This window comes from Sminthopsis crassicaudata, chromosome 1, assembly GCF_048593235.1.
Source record: "Sminthopsis crassicaudata isolate SCR6 chromosome 1, ASM4859323v1, whole genome shotgun sequence".
In the NCBI taxonomy this organism is placed as follows: domain Eukaryota; kingdom Metazoa; phylum Chordata; class Mammalia; order Dasyuromorphia; family Dasyuridae; genus Sminthopsis; species Sminthopsis crassicaudata.
In genome coordinates this window covers 527503568-527521304 of record NC_133617.1, presented here as the reverse complement: position 1 = coordinate 527521304, position 17737 = coordinate 527503568, and the positions used below count along the sequence as shown (strand labels likewise).

General features: G+C 32.6%; 2 protein-coding genes across 6 annotated transcripts in view; one reads left to right on the top strand and one right to left on the bottom strand.

Annotated features, from left to right (window-relative positions):
• Positions 1-165: 165 nt before the first annotated feature.
• Positions 166-17737, bottom strand: part of DCAF10 (DDB1 and CUL4 associated factor 10) — a 54223-nt gene continuing 36651 nt past the window's right edge. For 4 of the 5 annotated variants that reach the window (XM_074281801.1, XM_074281800.1, XM_074281798.1 and 1 more), the window contains one exon: positions 16473-17408. In XM_074281801.1, coding sequence (XP_074137902.1) covers positions 17040-17408 — 369 coding nt within the window. In that variant the 3' untranslated portion in view covers positions 16473-17039. Of the gene's footprint in view, positions 763-16472; positions 17409-17737 lie in introns of those variants that run through there. The other variant, XR_012484684.1, reaches the window with a different exon arrangement.
• On the top strand, positions 316-4506 carry SLC25A51 (solute carrier family 25 member 51). Its single transcript, XM_074281804.1, has one exon. The coding sequence runs from the start codon at positions 316-318 to the stop codon at positions 1222-1224; it is 909 nt and encodes a 302-aa protein (XP_074137905.1). The 3' UTR covers positions 1225-4506.

Sequence of the window (17737 nt, the reverse complement as noted above, 5' to 3'; positions counted from 1 at the left end):
AGTATGATTTAGTTCCCAAAATTGTATCTCATATTCTTGTCTTTAGAATGTGATCAGAAATCAGTTATATCAAATTATCTTTTGAGATTTTAATCCAAATTTTAAAAAATCCTACATGGGGCAAGGTAGGCTGATGTTTGATAGACTATAATTCCAAGCATTGTATTTTTCACTACAGTAATTTATTTGATATATTAGAACATATGATAGACTAAGAGAGCCAACTGACTGTAGTCACAACTTTAGGAAATATTTTGAATTCTGGGAGAAGCTTTCTCACATGCCATATCTTTTGTAGGTAAAAAATCCTCCCATATGAAGACGACTTTCTTCAATATGATGGATTCAGAAGCTCATGAAAAGAGGGGAAACATCCTGTCACCTTCACAGCAAGATATATCACCTCATGCTGTTAATGAGTTTAAGCATTACTTTTGTGGCTGCTGTGCAGCCTTTAACAATGTAGCAATCACATATCCCATTCAGAAGATCCTTTTCCGCCAACAGCTATATGGACTTAAAACCCGAGGTGCCCTAATTCAGTTACAGAAAGAGGGATTGCGAAACTTATACAGAGGAATTCTGCCTCCATTAATGCAAAAGACTGCAACATTAGCACTCATGTTTGGTCTCTATGAAGATTTCTCTTGCATTCTCCACCGGCATATCACTTGTCCTGGAATTGTGACTCGAAGTACAGCAGCTGTTCTGGCTGGAGCAACAGAGGCACTTCTTACACCACTGGAACGTGTACAGACATTGCTGCAAGACAACAAGCATCAGGATAAATTTACAAACACTTATCATGCTTTCAAGGCTCTGAGATCCTATGGAATTGGAGAATATTATCGAGGTTTGATACCCATTCTTTTCCGTAATGGACTCAGCAATGCACTGTTTTTTGGTCTTCGAGGACCCATCAAGGAACATTTGCCTGAAGCAAATTCTTGGAGTGCTCATTTGATTAATGATTTTATCAGTGGAGGTCTATTGGGTGCCATGTTGGGATTCTTGTTTTTTCCAGTGAATGTTGTCAAAACTCGAATGCAGTCTCAGATTGGTGGGGAATTTCAGTCTTTCCCCAAAGTTTTTGGAAAAATCTGGCTAGAGCGTAATGGGAAATTGACACATCTTTTCAGAGGTGCCCATCTGAATTACCATCGCTCCCTCCTATCTTGGGGCATAATCAATGCAACTTATGAATTCTTGTTAAAACTTGTATGAAAGATGTCATCTATAAATTCCACTAATAAGTTCAGTAGAACTTCTAAGACGACTTCAGTTATACCTTGGTTATTAACAGGCTGAATATTAGACAGTGTCATAAATCAAACTGAGCAAGATGAAATATGAGCAAAATTTTCTTTGGGATAAAAATTGAAAAGATATATGGGCAGGAAAGTTAAATTATTTTTATCAACACTTGCTAGGTTTAGATTTTTGTTATTAATTCCCATCAGTGTTGATGGAAAGGTTCAAAGTCCAAGAAGCGATTTTTTTTTTTTAAATGGAAATTCTTTGAACTATCTTTATTAAAACTTGAACTGCCATGAACAGCTGGAGAAGAGTCCTAATATCCTGAGATTTCTCAAGCTTTTTTGTGCTTCACTTTGTTTACCCTCTGAAGCTATAGAAAATGGTCTTTAGTTTTGTGAAGCTTCAGAATTTAGAGGATCAGAGAGGAAAGCAAAATAAAGAAAAGCAGCAGCTCTATTAGGCATGGGCTTTTCATGAAAAACTGCCTACCTTCATTGTAAAGCCAAATGTATAGTTACCAAAATTGTGTTGCTCTTTTAAGTCACCTAGGATTTTATTTGTGGTGATGTAATTGAGCAGTTTTTATTCAAAACTTTGTTCTAAAAATTTTTTAATTTAATTATTATAGCTCCAATTTTCATTAGGTACATTTCTCTTATTGATCCAAAATTTAGGTTGAATCCTTGAATAACTTTACATGTTGATTTATCCTTTTTAAAGTTAAATTTCATCACAAAAAATGAGACTTGAATCTTAAGTTTGTCCTTTGATACATTTTCATTCCATTTTCACATGGCATAGAACTGTTTCATTGAATTAATGCTTCATCAGCATAGGTGTTTTATTTTCTTGTAATTCCACTAACTCTATGTCCATTCTTTTTCTTTTCCCCTTTGAGGAGGAGCAGCTTTATTTAGTTGTTACTTTATCTCTACTTCTGTTTTGTCTTGGCTTTGCAAAAGTTCATTATTTTGTAGCCTGTGCTTTTTCTGATTCCAGAATATAAGAAAAAAAACCAAACTCTTGCTTTCTATAAGATTAATTTTGACATTCACTTATTAAATTTGTGTTGGGACTCAAATTTTAGATTTTCTTGATGAAACATAAAACTCAACCATGTCTTAAGCTCCTATGTAAGACTTTAGAATTGTAGCAGTTGAGGCTAACTAGATATCTTGATAACTAGTAGCTAAACAAGTTGGAAATATCATTTATAGTAGAAATGGGATTTAAACATTTTTTCCCAGATAAATAACATGATTGAAATGATTGTCATAAATCAGAATTTTATCAATGAAAACATCCTGGAAAAATTATCTTACCTATTAAAAGAGCTACTAAGTGTTATTTAGCTAAGTTGGTTTCTGAAATCAGTGACTTTTCAATTTAAGAGAGTACTGCTGCCTCCTTATTTTATGGGAATAATGTTGTAAAGCAACTTAATGTCCTGACCTTGCCATTCAAATGTTTTAATAACCTATGAAAATCTGTGCTTAAAATCAAGGCATTGACAAATGACAGTTTATTAAGTATTGCAGGGGAGTAGTCAGTGAAAGGTCCAAAAAAGATACTTATTTCTAAATACAGGTATATGACTGGCTGAACTAGAGAATTTGACATTTCTCCAACTACATGAGAATCCAGCAAACACCATTTTTAAAAATTGCTTTATTTAACAGCATTAACAGCCTTAAAGCAGCCCTAATTTGTTATGCTGGAAATGAAAAGGTTATCTTGTAAACTAATATTATCAACACTATTCAGGGTTAAATGTTACCATTTCAGATTACTAAATATGTGTTTATTGCAACCTAAAGCTTAATAAATGGAAGATGATTTGAGCAAATGGAGTGCAACTTTTCAGAATTTAAATTTTTTTAAAAAATGTTTGAGGTAGTTCTTGACTTTGGCCATATTTTCAAACAAAACTTTGGGAAATATTAACTAAATACTCACACTTAAGTATGCATGCATTGTAAATTATTTCCCCCTCTATTGTACATTGGGACTGTTACTATCTTTATCTTGGCCTAGTCCTATGTTTACACTCCAGGTGGTAGAAATTGTGTTCTTATGCACTTTTGTAGATTGCAAATGAAATTAGAAGTCAGAGAGAATGCCAGGTTTTCCCTCTCTAAAAATGTCTTTAGTTTGCGTTATTTTTAAAAAATAAACAAGTTGGCTCATGAAATAATATTTTTAATACTCCTGATGCTTTTTTGGATTTCCTTATCACTTTTCTACAGCATGTGAAAGCCAGAATGCCAATATATTTGCAGTTGACTTTGCATCACATTGGACAGCTTAAATTTGACAAAAGATTGAATGATATTTGTGTGGAACATTTAGCCATCTGCTTTGTTCTGGACTTTAAAGAAGTAATAGTGGGCTAGGCAAGAAGTGTTAGTCAACTTCAGCGTAACTGGCTTGCTTTCAAATTTTTGAAAAGGTAAATGTTGACTGGATAATTTTATCTGAAAAGCTTTAAAAGTGTTCTTTGTATCACCCCATTGTCTACTTGTGAACATGGGGGTGCTTTTGTTTTTTGCCTTTTTGTGCTACTTGATTTCTAAGACTTCCAGAAGTTATGGTTTTGTATATGGAGTCTTAAGAGTTTCTATGTGCCCTCAATGTAGTAAAACAGCCTTTGTATATTAACAACTTCTACTGCATCTCTATTTTATTTATGGGTGCCAAGAAAAATGAGTTTTAAAAAATATAATCAGCATTCATCTTAGCTAAGGTTGTGTATACTATGTAATATATGTTGTGAACAGTGCTGTAAAGTGGGATCTTGTGGAGAACTGAAATTCCTAAGTTTAAATTACTGTAGTGATACTTGTATTACGGTGCAGCATAGTAAAAAGATGAAAAGTGTAAAAAGGAGAAAGGGCATATTAATAAGACTGGGCTTATAGTAAGCCAATCATGTTTAAAAAGTAGATTGACTCAGTATGGATGAAATACTATATGTACCTGGGTGGTTATTCAGTCATGAAGTAAAATTTGCAGTAAAATGGGAATGGGGAAAGCACTTGGATCCAAATTTGCTTTTTAACTTCAATAAAAGGTATCTCCATTTGTTTTCTGATGAAGAAAGTGTTTTGTATATTTTAGAATCTCTAATCTTTAAAATTATCTTGTTTTTAAATTTTGTCCTTTTGATTATTTAAAATACTCCAGACTGAAACTGGCAAGTAGCATCTTGTTTTCTTATGCATTGCATTAAAACAATTTTTGTTTCATATGTACAATTTAGTGATTTTATTAATTTATAAATGAAACCTGTTAAAATGTCTGATTTTTCTTAGTTAACAATATATTTGTCAGTCTTCCTTATTTGGTCTCTTGTACATTAGTGCATTATTCCTTGACCCATTAGATTATTTTGAGGTCATGGAGGCTGAAGATCCTTTGCCACTTTACTTGGGTCTCAATCTAAATCGAGTTTTATCATCATATATTTATTCATTGCCTTATCATAATATAAGTATTTACTTTTCTTCCACTATTTCCATGCTATTCTTTATAGCACTTTCCACTTATGTTAACTGACGAAGTTCATCCATATACAATTTTTTGTACACTATGCCAAATTTTTATTTGAAGACATAATTATAACTCCTTTAGTTAGCATTAGAGATTAGTTCCTAAATTTCCACATATCTGAAGCTTAGTACTATAAGCACTAAAATTTTCTAAATTATTGTAATCTATTATATGGTTGTCCAGTTTAATTAGAAGATATTAAATGGAACCTTTTTTTTTGAGCACTGAGTCATCGTTATAGTCTGCTGGTAAAGATCTTGTTGCCCACTTAGGTGTATTCCATTATTCAAGCCTACATTATAAGCTCTCAAAATTGTATTTTTGAGTTCTCCTGTCTCTTCTTTTGATAGTTTTCGACTGCTCCACTGCTTTCAACTGTCACTTGAGCATTCTACAATTTGAACATCTGAGAAACCATATAACCAGGTTTGTTGTAATTCTGGATAAATTAGAAGTCAGGTCTAAGTGTCCAAGGAATTCTCAGATAAGTAAAATTCACAAGCTTTAATTTATTGCCTGACCAAACTACAAAGACGTTAACTGAGTCTTTTTTTCTGTTCTTAAGATGCTGGCTCCTTTTGAATGATGAAATGGATATAGATTTGCTAAATGTTCTGCCCTTGCCATTCAAATATTTTAAGTGTATGTGAATGTAGGCATAAAATTAAGGCCTCAATAGATGGGATTTAACATTTGCACAAAGTCTCTAAAGGATATATATCCTCCTAAATGGAGTAATTGGTTAAACCAGAGATAATGTCCTTGCATAAAAAATGAAAAGTCTGCAACTTTTTAAAATTGCATTATAATAGTAATATTAACATAGACCAATCTTATCATGCTAGAAAGTATCTCAAACTAAGTCTGTTATGAGTATTATTTTAAGTTAAATGCTAATATTTGAAAATACTACATAAATGACATTTCTAAAATATATAGTAAAATAATTTTTAAAACAAGTTATTCCTTGTTTTAATCAAACTTTAAACTATAAGAGAAATAAAGTAGGAAATTTTTTTATGTCATGAAAAACCTAAAATTTGACGTTTTTTTAAGAGTAGGAAAATATGTTAGATGGCAGCACCTACTAAAAAAATATTTTAACCCAGCTATCTTAGCAGTGATAAAGGTTTAGTCAAAGATACAGGGTAGCCAAGATCTATAAGACTTAAGTGTCTAGTTATTTTCTCAAGCATGAAGAAGAATCCTTTGATCATAGATGGGATATAAGAGATAGCCCATAGTTGAAATGATAGTTCATACATTTCCATCAATATTACATTTTAAATCAAAAATGTAAAAAAAATAAAAATAAAAATTCAAATAAATGTATCTGATTTTGTAGTGGAAGTAGCATAAAAGGATTTGATCACTCTCATTAGTAAAGAATAAAGACACACATGCCTGAGAAAATTACTTGTAATAGTCACTTCATATCTGACTCTTATTGGTAAGGAACCAAAGTTTCTAAGGAAATCGGTTAACTTGGGCCTTCCAAAGGGATCTTTCTCTCTAGTCTCTGTAAGAAATACTGATCTTTATGCTGTAAAATGCCTATTGACTCAAATACTTACTTAGTTTTAGAAGTGTTCTGAAGCCAATATGAGAATTTACAGATGTTTTATTTTTCTTTTGTTCTTTTATACTTATTGTGCTAACCCCTCAGACTCCTATCTGACCAAAAATGGATAGAAAAGATGGAGTAGACTGCACCATCCAGTTGCCTGAAGGCACTCTTACCAAATTTGTAGATGTCTCCAAAATTGGGAGGAATATTGTGAATGATATACTAAGGATCTAAAAAGGTGACCATATGCTGGAAAAGTGGATTGAATGAAATGTGAGAAACTTAATAGGGAAAACAAACTGAAAATGACACTGAAGAAAACAAGAATGATCAACTACATCAAATTTGCAGTGGGGGTTTAAGGATAATTTGAAGGTGTTTCAAATCTCAAGATTCATCAAAGTATCTTGGGAAAAGATATTTGTCCCGACATTTAGGTGTTGCGGTATTCTGGGACCCAACTCTATAAATGCGAAGATGTTATCACAAAAATATGATAAAAAAAAAGAATGTTAGCAATTACTCACATAACCCACTTTCCCATCACTACAAAAATTTATATGATAATCTATATCCATATTGACATTTTTAAGATTTGAGAAAGGAACCAGAAATCTTTTGTACGCTATTCTATAGAAGAAAGAATGACCTTATCTTTGTAGATAAAGGATTCAAAGGTACAAATAATACACTGAGCTCATTGTGCTTACTGTTTATTGATTATAAAAATGCATTTGATTCAATACAGGAAAATGCCACTTTTTTAAAATGCAAGAAAAAAACCAACTGGATCAAGAATGATTGTACAGATGATAAGATAGGCCATAGAATTGATCCATTTATCTTGAACAGATGCTGCAAATGGACCATGAACCCCATCTATAATTGAACAAGAGCAAAGAAGGCTAGAATGAACTGAAAAAATGCAAGATGCTTTTTTCACTGATGCCAAACTTCTTGCTGAAACAAAGGCCCATTTTTAAAGACAGTATTCTCCTGGTGATACTGTATGGCTAATTTCTGAAGAATTAGGAAATTGAGGATCACTGAAAGGGTAATGAAAAGGGACAAAGCATAAACAAGCAACAAACCAACAAGTAAATTGTGCAGAGGGATGTAAGGAAATATCATCATTGCACAAATAACATGGCTAGGAAAAATACAGGCCTGTCATGTAGCAAGAGCAAAGCCAACATCAAGCTTAAGGCCCACAGGGGAAAAGATGGGCTAGTAACATAGAATATGCAGACAGGGATTAAGTTGGGATTTGCATTGCTGTAAAGCAGTACCCACACAGATGAGATCATAAATCCATCCAAGTGAAGTGCTACATTGGATTTTTTATCATTTGCACAAATTGGGGAAGATAAAGCTAGGCACCAGTTCAAGTAAAAAACACCTTGAGGTGTTATTGACTGCAAGCCTAATTTGAATAGACGGTATCATGTAGAAGCCCAAACCAAAAAAACTTAATCCAATCAAATTTAGTTAAGAATATAGTTGCCCAGAGTAAGGGCAATGATCATCTTAACTTCCTGCTCTAGCAAGTTCACATCTTTAGTGTTTGGGTCTATACACTGGATTTTAGGACACTGACATGGTGTATCCAAAAGAGAGACATCAGAATAGAGAACTGTTAATAATACAGGAGATTGTTTGTTACTGGAGATGTTTATTAGCATGGGAAAGAAGATGGGGAAGAGGGTCAGAGCTGATAATTTCAAATATATGAAAAGACTGCCTCAAGGAAAAGGAAAGAGATTTGTTTTTGTTTGGTCCCAGAAGACTATAATTCTATGTAGAAGATCAACGAGTAAGAGTTTGAAGAATGAATTCAAGCCCAAGTCTCCTGAGAGTATATTTTCCATAATGGAGTTCTGCAGTCAGGCCAATGCCTACTCAGCTGGGATGTTTTAAAAGGAGATTTCGTTTTTAGGCTGTCATCAATGCCTCTTCCAATTCAAGTGAAGGGAGAGAATATTCTTTAAAGTAAGCATTTGTAATCTAAGCAATGCTATGAAGGTCATTCATTTTTAAATCTTAGTTTGAAGTATATAGCACCTCTCTAGGTTCTTCTTTCCTATGATTAAAGGCAAAATGATTGCCATTTAGAACATTTACTACTCAGCATTTCTTGTGAGGAAGATGATTCTGTAACCTTCCTGCTTCCTTCTGCTTATTACAAACTGCAGAAAATAAACTAATAAACTAGTTAACTTATGTTGAAATAAAAATTGATGAACTGATTTGTTACAAAGGATTTTATTGAAAATTAATTAGTAAAAGAAGTATTTAACCTTTTTTTTTTTAGGAATAAGCAAAGAACCAGTGAAGTGTGGATATACTTAGGTTTTCAAGCTTCATTTATAGCCTTCCTTGCTGAATCCCTGATTCTTTACCTCTCCTCTGTAAAGGTCAAAGCAAACTAAGTGGCAGGGAAGTATAGATACCAAGGTACGTGTAGCACTATGAAGGACACCACATAGTGAAATAATTTTAAAGGAAATGATTCCCTTGAGTAATAATTTAAACTCAATACAGAAAAGAAACTGAAATTTAGGTTACTATTTGATGTAGATGGATTTCTAATATGATCTTAGGTACCTTGAGTAAGTAGTTTAAAACTTGGTGATAAGTTGTGGTTGTCTTATATATAAAAGTCTAGATACAAACAGCCTGTTTATTGAATATTTTCATCCATATCCAGTAAGGTACTGCCTGCCTTTCTGGCTGTTGGTTTTTGTTTAGTTTGTAGTTCTAACCAAGAAATGAACTTCTAACCAGTTCTAACCAGAGATGAAGATGGATACTGACTGAACAATACAAGAACAAGTCATTTGTATTGGCACTCTGACAGAGCGTACTGTCAAAATACACTACTTAAATGCTTGATTTGGGCAAGGGCCTTAAACAAACAAAAGTGCCTAAGAAACACTTTAGCTCAAGAAAAAATAATTAAAACCATAAATGAAGAGACTTTATATAACATTGTCACACTGATATGGAAAGTTATTAAGAATTTGATCAAACAGCATACCTTTTGTTAACACAACAAACAGGTGAAAGGAAATATACTCTGCCTTGATTAGGTGACATATAAAAAAGATGGCCATATTTTTGAAAATTTTAATTCAGGACTAACTTTTTTCATATCTACCTACCTGACTTAACAAGTTAGTTATGAGACAGCATAAGTCTACAGAAAAATTGGATCCAAGTAAATAATCCATTATTAATATTCCACTGATGGGTATATGCTTCATAGTGATATGGAAGTGATTGTGTTAAAAGTCAGAGCAAAGGTAAAAGCATAAAGCTCTGGTAGGCCTATCCAATTAGAAAGATTTTGTGCATGGTCCATTGATGTTTGTTGATCAAGTCCAAATTGACTTTACCAGAGGTTGGCAATTTTTTTCCCCCAAACCTTAAGACAAAACAGGTATTAGTAGAATACCAGTGAATCCTTGAAATAAAAAGTAGGTAGTTGCTGGCATCAGAAAATATTTTAGTAAATTTTGCAAAAATAAAGTTTCCTAGTTAAGGAGGTTGTAGTCCCTAGTTCCAAATTAATGTCTCTAGCAGATTGGTTAATGAGCTCTAATAATTTCACAAATCTTGTAAAAGAATATTATGCATTTCAAAACTGATGACCAGTTAAAGCAGATTATAGAAGGAAAGCTGACTACAAATCTCCCTCATTCCCTAAGATTGCCAAATTTCAGGGTAGGTCACAACATAGAAAGGTAATTTTCTGCTTTGTTCAAAGGGGTTTTGGATGTGATCAGTAAGTTTACTTATGGTTTCCAAATTGCCTAGGAAGAGATATCTACTCAAAAACCATCAGTCTAGCAATGCCTAAAACAAGCTGTGCTAATGAAATACCCAGATTTTTTTTTTTTTTTAAATACTATGCTTCAATTCACATTTAATTTACACAGTTTTCTCTCTGGATGAAATTGGCATTTCAATCCCAAGTCTACTGGAAGGGCATTGAATCACTATATTATTGAAAAGAGCCAAGTCCATCATCTCTTAATCTTGTTACAGTGTTCAATGTTCTCTTGGTCTTTCTCAGCAGAAGCTCATTTCACTCATCATCAATTCATGGAAAGAAATACCCAGATTAACTGCACTATTTTGAAAATTAAATCTTAGCTTTTAAAAAAATGAACAAATTTCATATTGCTTAGGGATAAGAAAATATCCAGAACAAATCCAATACTTTGTCACTTCATATAACCTGAAGCACAATTTTCTGTTTTAACATGATAGCTTGTCTACCTCCTTTCCAATAAAAGCACTAATTTAATAGAATATAATTTTAGTGTTTATTAATTGTATAAAAGTTCTAATGTTTTATTTTCTTTAATGCTCTGATATAATTTTAACTTTTTCCATTTTTCTGTTAAAAAAACTAGTATGGTTCAAACCACTATCAAGATTTTAAAGAAAAGCATGAGGTTCAGAATCATTTTTGTGTTAGCAGTGCTTTAGGATTTTAAATGATAGTCTCCTAGATTATTTTATGTTCAAAGACAGAGTCATAACAACTGGTTAGCTATTTAGTAGCTTAATAATATCCATATTAAACAATATCAGAAATGCTATTCTAATCTTTTGTCTTAAGAGTAGCAAGCAACAAGGAGCAATTAGAGAATTTTCCTCTAAAAGTTAGATATGCCCAAACCAGCACCAACTTCTTAAATCAGTTGTAGAATTGTTATTTTCAGCCTTGCTCATCTAATGTTATGGCTGTTCTGTCTTAGATAATTAATATTTTAATTACCAGTGTCTAGATTTTTTTTATTGTTGAGATGTGGCAAGGCACACATCTTGGCATAGATATAGAAGGAGACTTAAAACTATACAGACACTTAACTCTTCTTTCTTTTGGAGTCTAATACATAATACTGCTATGAACATATGAACTTCTATTCTATTAACCATTCTTTAATCTTCCAGAATCAAAACCATCTCACCAAAAAAAAAAAAAAAAAAAAAAATCCCATGAAAAATGAGGCTTTAGAGCTGTTTAAAAAAAAAGAAAGAAACAAAACCATCCTTGCTTTATCCTTATTTCACATATTTCACAATGGGAGTTTCAAACTTTCGTAATTTGCTGACAGAACTCTATAATCAAATCAATCATGTTAACTGAAAATAGAAAATTTCTTTTCAGTAGAGTATAAATAAATATAACTACAACAGCTTTTCTAAATGAATCAGAAAACTAAACCCATTTGTGACCCTAGTATGAAACTGAGCCAGTTCCTTATCCTTTCTGGACCTCTCTCTTTCTCTGTAATGTAGAAATAATACTTGGATTACCCAACTCACAGTGTTGTGAGAAGTGTTTTGTAAGCCTGAAGTGCTATGGAAATGTGAATTATTGGAAAAAGCAAGTACATCACACAATACAAGGAATGATTTATGCAAGTAAACCTGTAGGTGGTCAGAAAATCAGGATACAACTTATCTTAATGTAAAATATTTCCTAGAAACACCACATAAACATATCACTAAAATTAAACTATACTTATACTGCCTCTGTTATTAGTTTGTAATGTAGTTTCTTCTGAGCTAAAAGTGTACTCTTGGGTTGTTTAAACTAAAAAGCCATGCTTCATCGTTTTATTCTTTCAATTAAGAAAGAGGTAGAATGTAATTGTTATGAGGTAGAATTTAACTACATATTCAATTGCCTTTTATTTCCAAGCTGAGAATATGAACACAACAAACTCAAGCTCAGAATGTGCCATCCAGACACAAAAAGTATGCCGGGAAGTACAGCTGCTTCCTAACTTCTAATATAAATACCTAGTGTTTTCCATAGTTATAATAAAGATTAATCCCATATGAAATATAACTAAAACCTCAAGAACTATTTTTAAATGACCAAAATTGATTTTTCTAGTAAACTTTTTGCAAATTATAAGTTTCACAAGAGAACCCGATGTCAGATAATGGTTTTGTTGATTTTAAAATCCTAAAGGACTAAAAATCATCATGGATCCAAAAAGTAAATAAGAATATTACCAGTAAATATAATCTGTAGAAGTAAATTGGACTGGGTTAAGCTATCTAGTATCCACAGTAAGTCTGGCTTTGTGAAGGGAAGGAGCCTGCCTAAGGCAGGCTAGGACAAATAAATAAATAAATAAATAGATAGATAAATAAATAAATAAATGGATGGATGGATAAATTATTACATAATCACAAAGGAAGTGAACTGTTTAAGTCTTATGTAATTTTTTGTCTTTAAAATGAAAGTAAATTATGGAATATGAAGAAATAGCATTTTTTTCTGCCTGCTTTTCCTAAAGTCACTTTGGGACTCAATTAACACACACACACACACACACATATATATACTTATTCTTGGATGAAATTTTCAGGTTTTGTTTATATTTATATCTGCTGTGCACAAAAGTAAAATGAATTTTTTTTTCAAATGCCTTCACATAAGTAAGTCTTAAGCATTAGGAACCATTCAAATCCAGAATATTTTTTTTTTGGTAAGGAAAACCACAGGAAGTCACAAATTTGCATGATGCACTGCAATGGGATTTAAATGTGTAGGCTTCTTCTAATGCTAAGTGGTTTAGTATAACAGACTACCTACAGGTGGTAAGATAATGACTTAAAAAGTTTTGTTTTAAGGATGCAATTATACATGTGGAAAGTTTTCAGTATTATTCTAATCAGACATATAATTCCTAGTTGTATTTTCTGTTCTTTTTTCCATATTTATAAAATCATGAAATACATCTATACAACCTCAGACTCAATTTACCATAGATTCAGACTTAGAAGGGACCATCTTGTCCAATGCCTTCATTTTCTCATTTAAAGATTAGGAATCTGAGGACCAGAGATTTGACTTGGCCAAGATGACATAGGTAGTAACCGCTGGAATTCAAGCTCAGGCTGCTGACTCCAAATCCACTTCTTTCTGATTTTGTTTTATAATTTTTATTTTGGAATATATTTAGCCTTCATTCTTGCATATGTGGATATTTAGGTTTATACATGTGAAAACTAGTCAAATCTAAACCTTTCCCAAAAAACTTAGCTTTTCATTACTAAGAACCATGAAAAATACAGAGGTAACTACTACTGGTCAAAATAGAGATTATCTATATAGTGCATGTACTAACATTGAAGATAATGTACAGAGTCCAGGTCTAATTCTGTAGCTGCTTTTTAACAACACAAGCTTAGTTGTCTTTTTTTCAACTCACAGTAGTTTAGAAGCAGGACTTTTTTTTTTTTTTTTTTCAATGCTCAAGGCAAACACTGACAGCTAGAAAAAGACAACTGAAAAAGCCACAGTCTTAAGTCCATGGTCATTTATCATAGTGGCTTATGATTCTATATATCTTCTAAGAACATTACTGTTCAATAACTTACATTCATAATGATCCTGAATGTAAGGAAGTGTAAATATTGGAAATTTAAAATCCAAAGTGATGTTTGAAAGGCATAAATTTTATCTGGAAAATTAATTTGTGTGTAATAATTCATTCTTGGAAAGATATACCAGATAGGTTAAAGTACATAATTTTACACATCATTTATTGTTAGTTCACAAATATTTGATTGTCATCAACTATTACGATGTTTCTCTGTACCTCCTTTATTATCTGCTCTAGAAAATAAAATCAAGTGGGGGAAAAAAAATCTTTTTTCCAGAGTAAAATCTACCAATGAATGACTAATTTAATAACATTTTTTGTTACTTGTCCCCCTAATAGTATGTTATTATCAAGTAATATTGGTATCTAATCTAGGAATAGTTTGAGAACAAATGAAAAAAATACTTTAGCACCTTTAGTCAAATATATTAAACACACATTAAAACTGAATTTGCCACCCACTCCTCTATCCCTGAATGCAGGCAGTTATGTATACATTTGTTTATACTCAAGGTCCTCAATAAAACCCAAAAGTTCTGTTCTCTTAATAGACTGTACAATATGTCATGACATTTAAGTAAGCTGGTGAGAACTAAAAAAATCTTTAAAAGTGGAATACTCTCAATATACCTTTAAGTTTTATAACCTATTATGAATAAAAATGAATAGATTTAACATGAAATAACAACAGATTGAATTTTTATTACTATAAGAAGTAACTAATTTGAAAAAAATTAACTTGAAATAGAAATTAAAAAAAAATTCATTGCTTTAGGTAAAGTACAACACTCCTTATGCTGTTTTCTTTTTCTACTTAATACATGCTGGTTACTGTGCAGTCATTACAGAACATTATTAACAAAATTTAGGATCTACAAAGTCTAAGCAGGTCTTAAAATTTTAATTTTTTATTTGGGGCTTATCTCCACTTTCATTATATAACATCTACTTATTCCTTGAGGCATTTGTTAGGAAATTGTGTCCCAATTAAAGAAGATTTAATTTGCCACAAGTGGGATTCATGCTCAAGGTAATAAAACATAAGAGAAGAGTCTTTAGTGGGTACCTAATACCCCACCTGTGCAGAAAATTATGCCAACACTTTCCATAACGAACTTCTAAGGATACTAAATAGCATGACAGTCACTAACAGCCACTATCCATCCACCCTAAGACAAAAATCTTTCAAATCTCAAAAAACCTTTAGTTCTTAAAAACCAATAATTATCTTTACTGAGAGAGCCAATAAATGAATTGTAAAATGCCAAGAAACATGACTTGACAGTTTTATCCTAGATGAATTTGTCCCAAGAGGACACAATTTGTGGTATGATACTTAAAATTTCCATGTAATAAATTGCATTTTGTGGCTTCATTTATTTTGGCTAGTAGCATTGTCTAAGGACCTTCCCCTCCCCCCCCCAATTATTTTTCTCTAAATATATTACATAAAGAGGTTCTCTGCATGCACAAGAGTGGTTTTTATTATTTCTTGTGGCAACATTTTTCTACAGAAAAGCATCTCCCAATTATATAATACAAATCAGTGAGAAAATGATTGAGTGGACAGAAATTTCCCCAAAATATGAGGAATGTATCTACTGGCTAAAATGAGGCACATTTGTACATTTGAATGATTGGTTATGAGGGCTTATTAAGAAATGTCACATATATTGATTACTGAAATACTAAGATACAAAAAAAAAATACCCTTTTTTCTTTATGAATGAAATTCTTAGAATCCAATTGGCTCAATAGGTTTTGAAACTGGCTTCATTTGGTATAACTATATCAATATTTTTGTAGTTCTGAAGTTTACTGCCTAAGCTGGGATATGTGTTCTCTGGTCCAAGAGCTAGGCCTGAGCTACTACTTAATTTATAATCTAACTCTTCACAAGTATTCTACAAATATAGATCTACTAAAGTAATATTTTAATACATGCAAGTACCAATGATAGTTACTTAGCAATAACAGTGAGTGGGAGGATGTTTGCATTGGCATGGCAACCTGTGAATAATTGTCATTTCTTGCAGATGGCCTTTGATTGTTGCTCGTAGGCCAATGATTTTCAGGCCCATGATAAAAAAAAAAGAAGAAGAAAAGGAAGGAAGGAGGGAAAAGAAAAGGGGGAAAGGACTTGCAGCCCTGGTTTAAATATGAAACCTATTCAATATGTGCTCTTATGTTACATTTCATTCAATACAGTCACAATATCAATAATATTATAACTAGACAATTAGCTTGGAAATAGTGCTGAAGTTCTCAACTAACAAATATAACACTAATGAAACAAATTAAGAGTTCTCAAAGAACTCAGCATTCTTACACACAATTTTCCCCAATGGGAATAAGGGAAGAAAGCAGAGTAAGAGAGGGCATCTGTACTCATTGATTTGCCCCAGGTAGTATAACAATTTTTACTACACTATATAGATTGCAGCAAAGAAGATGACAGAAGTGTCTAAATGATGCTTCTCCCATCTCAATAATAAATGCTTTCTGCTAAGCCAGCAGAACCTTTTTTTGCACCACAGGAAAAAGTCCCTTTCTTCACTTCTCAGAGCTGTCAATAAAAACAAGTATACACAGTAAGGAAACTAGCAATTTAACTTCACACAAAGGAAACAAATTACAGAGACATGACAACATTTTTCTAGTATTTTACAATAAAATCCCTCATGTTGTGAAAACTAGTATAGCAATTTTAATAAACTTCAAAGGTCATTATGATAAAATCTAATCTAATACGTATGAGAACATTTTCATTATCTAGTCTTTATAGTGAAATAATGGCAATTTAAAAGGGCCAAATAATAGGACAAGATAAAATTTCGCTTGTAACAACCAATATGCCAACATCAAAGTTCTAGGTTTTATTCAGTACTAGGACCAGTTTTCTTCTACCCCAACCAAAAATCCTGCTCAATGTCTACAAAGAGTCACACCCAAAGAAAAATCCTGACAAGAGCTACTGTGCAACATAACCAGAGGAACAATGGCACAGGATCAGCAGGAGCAGAGGAATGCTGAAGAGGAAAGACAATGCATAGAGTCTGACTTAGAGATGTAATATCAAACATCCAGTGCTAGACTGAGTACTCCTATGTCATTGTTAGGATGTTCATGGACCCCTAGGAATGAGGATCTTGAACCACACTTACAAGATCTATAAAGAAAATACTTCACCTAAACTGAAGTAATTTAGAAGTCGAACACCAGAAGAATTCCTTTTTTGATGTCAGTTGTGCCTAAAACTTTGGCTGATACAAAGATACGCGTCCACTAAGGCACCCTGAGGCAATCTGACAATGTGTAGGAGAGAACTTGGTTGTCAGAACCACATCATTGTGAGAGTAGAGAGAACGAATTTCCTGCAAAGGACTAGCTTCTTGGGGTAAGCAGTCAACAAGTTCATTGCACTGAGTGTCAAATCCCAATAAGCGGATCCCATAGCCATGTGGGGAAGAAATCATTCGACCATCAGGGCTGAAACAAAGTTCTTTGATGTACCCCCTGCCTACATTAGCTTCCTCAATATAATGAGTCAATCTTAGAGAACAACGAGGTGAGACGGGTCGTACTGGAGCACCTTCTTGGAATTCATAGACACAGGTCCACTAAAGAAAAGAAGAAAGGAAATGAAAATTAGTGACTCTCAAATGCTTTTTTAAAATAACAAATTCATTTAACAAATTCAGCATCATCATGTAGAGGAAAAAAACATGGGATTTGTATTTAGAGGACCTGGCTTCTAATCTTAGTGGGATAAGATGATCTCTATGTCTCTTTCTGCTCTAAAGCCTATGAAAAATTTTTAACCAAGGGAATTCATAAAATCACTGTAGAAAACAGATATGCATAATGGTAGTTTCCCAATATATGTCTCAGAATCTCCATCTGACTTTCATCTAAAGAACAATGGCTAATGTGACTGCATTCTCTACTT